Below are 741 nucleotides of genomic sequence, written 5' to 3'. Positions count from 1 at the left end.
TCACACACACACACACACACACACACACACACACACACACGCGCACGCACACATGCACACATGCACACACATACACTCACACGCGCACACTCTCACGCGCACACACATGCTCACACACACGCTCGCACATACATGCACACTCGCGCATTCACTCACACACACGCACACGCTCGCACACACTCACACACACACACACACGCACACACTCACTCACACACACACACACACGCACACACTCACTCACACACACACACACACGCACACACTCACTCACACACACACACACACGCACACACTCACTCACACACACACACACACTCTCACCTTGACGGCTTTGGCGGTCTCCAGTGACTGCTCTGGTGGGATGCCCACCTCTCGCTCTCTCAGCAGCTGCTGTGTGAAGTACGTGATGTCTCGGCCTCACTCACACACGCTCACACACGCGCGCGCACACACACACGCACAACCGCACGCGCACACACAACCACACGCACTCACACAAGCACACACACATTCACACACACGAACGCACGCGCTCACACACAAGCACACACTCACTCGCACACACACAAGAGCACACATTCACACTCACGCACACTCGCTCACACTCACTCACGCACGCACACACTCACTCACGCACGCACACACAATCACACGCACGCACACACAATCACACGCACGCACGCACGCACACACTCACACGCACGCACGCACTCACACGCACGCACGCACTCACACGCA

At 57.2% G+C, this 741-nt stretch overlaps 1 protein-coding gene across 2 annotated transcripts in view; it reads right to left on the bottom strand.

Moving 5' to 3' along the window:
• actr3 (actin related protein 3) overlaps positions 1-741 on the bottom strand; it is a 12,658-nt gene that overhangs the window by 3,206 nt on the left and 8,711 nt on the right. Inside the window, exon 8 of one of the 2 annotated variants that reach the window (XM_016449566.1) lies at positions 325-419. The exons of the other annotated variant lie outside the window; for it this stretch is intronic. Coding sequence (XP_016305052.1) covers positions 325-419 — 95 coding nt within the window. The remainder of the gene's footprint in view (positions 1-324; positions 420-741) is intronic. 2 annotated transcript variants of the gene reach the window in all.

The sequence above is a fragment of the Sinocyclocheilus anshuiensis genome, unplaced genomic scaffold (genome assembly GCF_001515605.1).
Source record: "Sinocyclocheilus anshuiensis isolate Anshui unplaced genomic scaffold, SAMN03320099.WGS_v1.1 scaffold1269, whole genome shotgun sequence".
NCBI lineage: Eukaryota > Metazoa > Chordata > Actinopteri > Cypriniformes > Cyprinidae > Sinocyclocheilus > Sinocyclocheilus anshuiensis.
The sequence above is the reverse complement of the archived record's forward strand: the minus strand, read 5'-3'. Positions and strand labels throughout refer to the sequence as shown.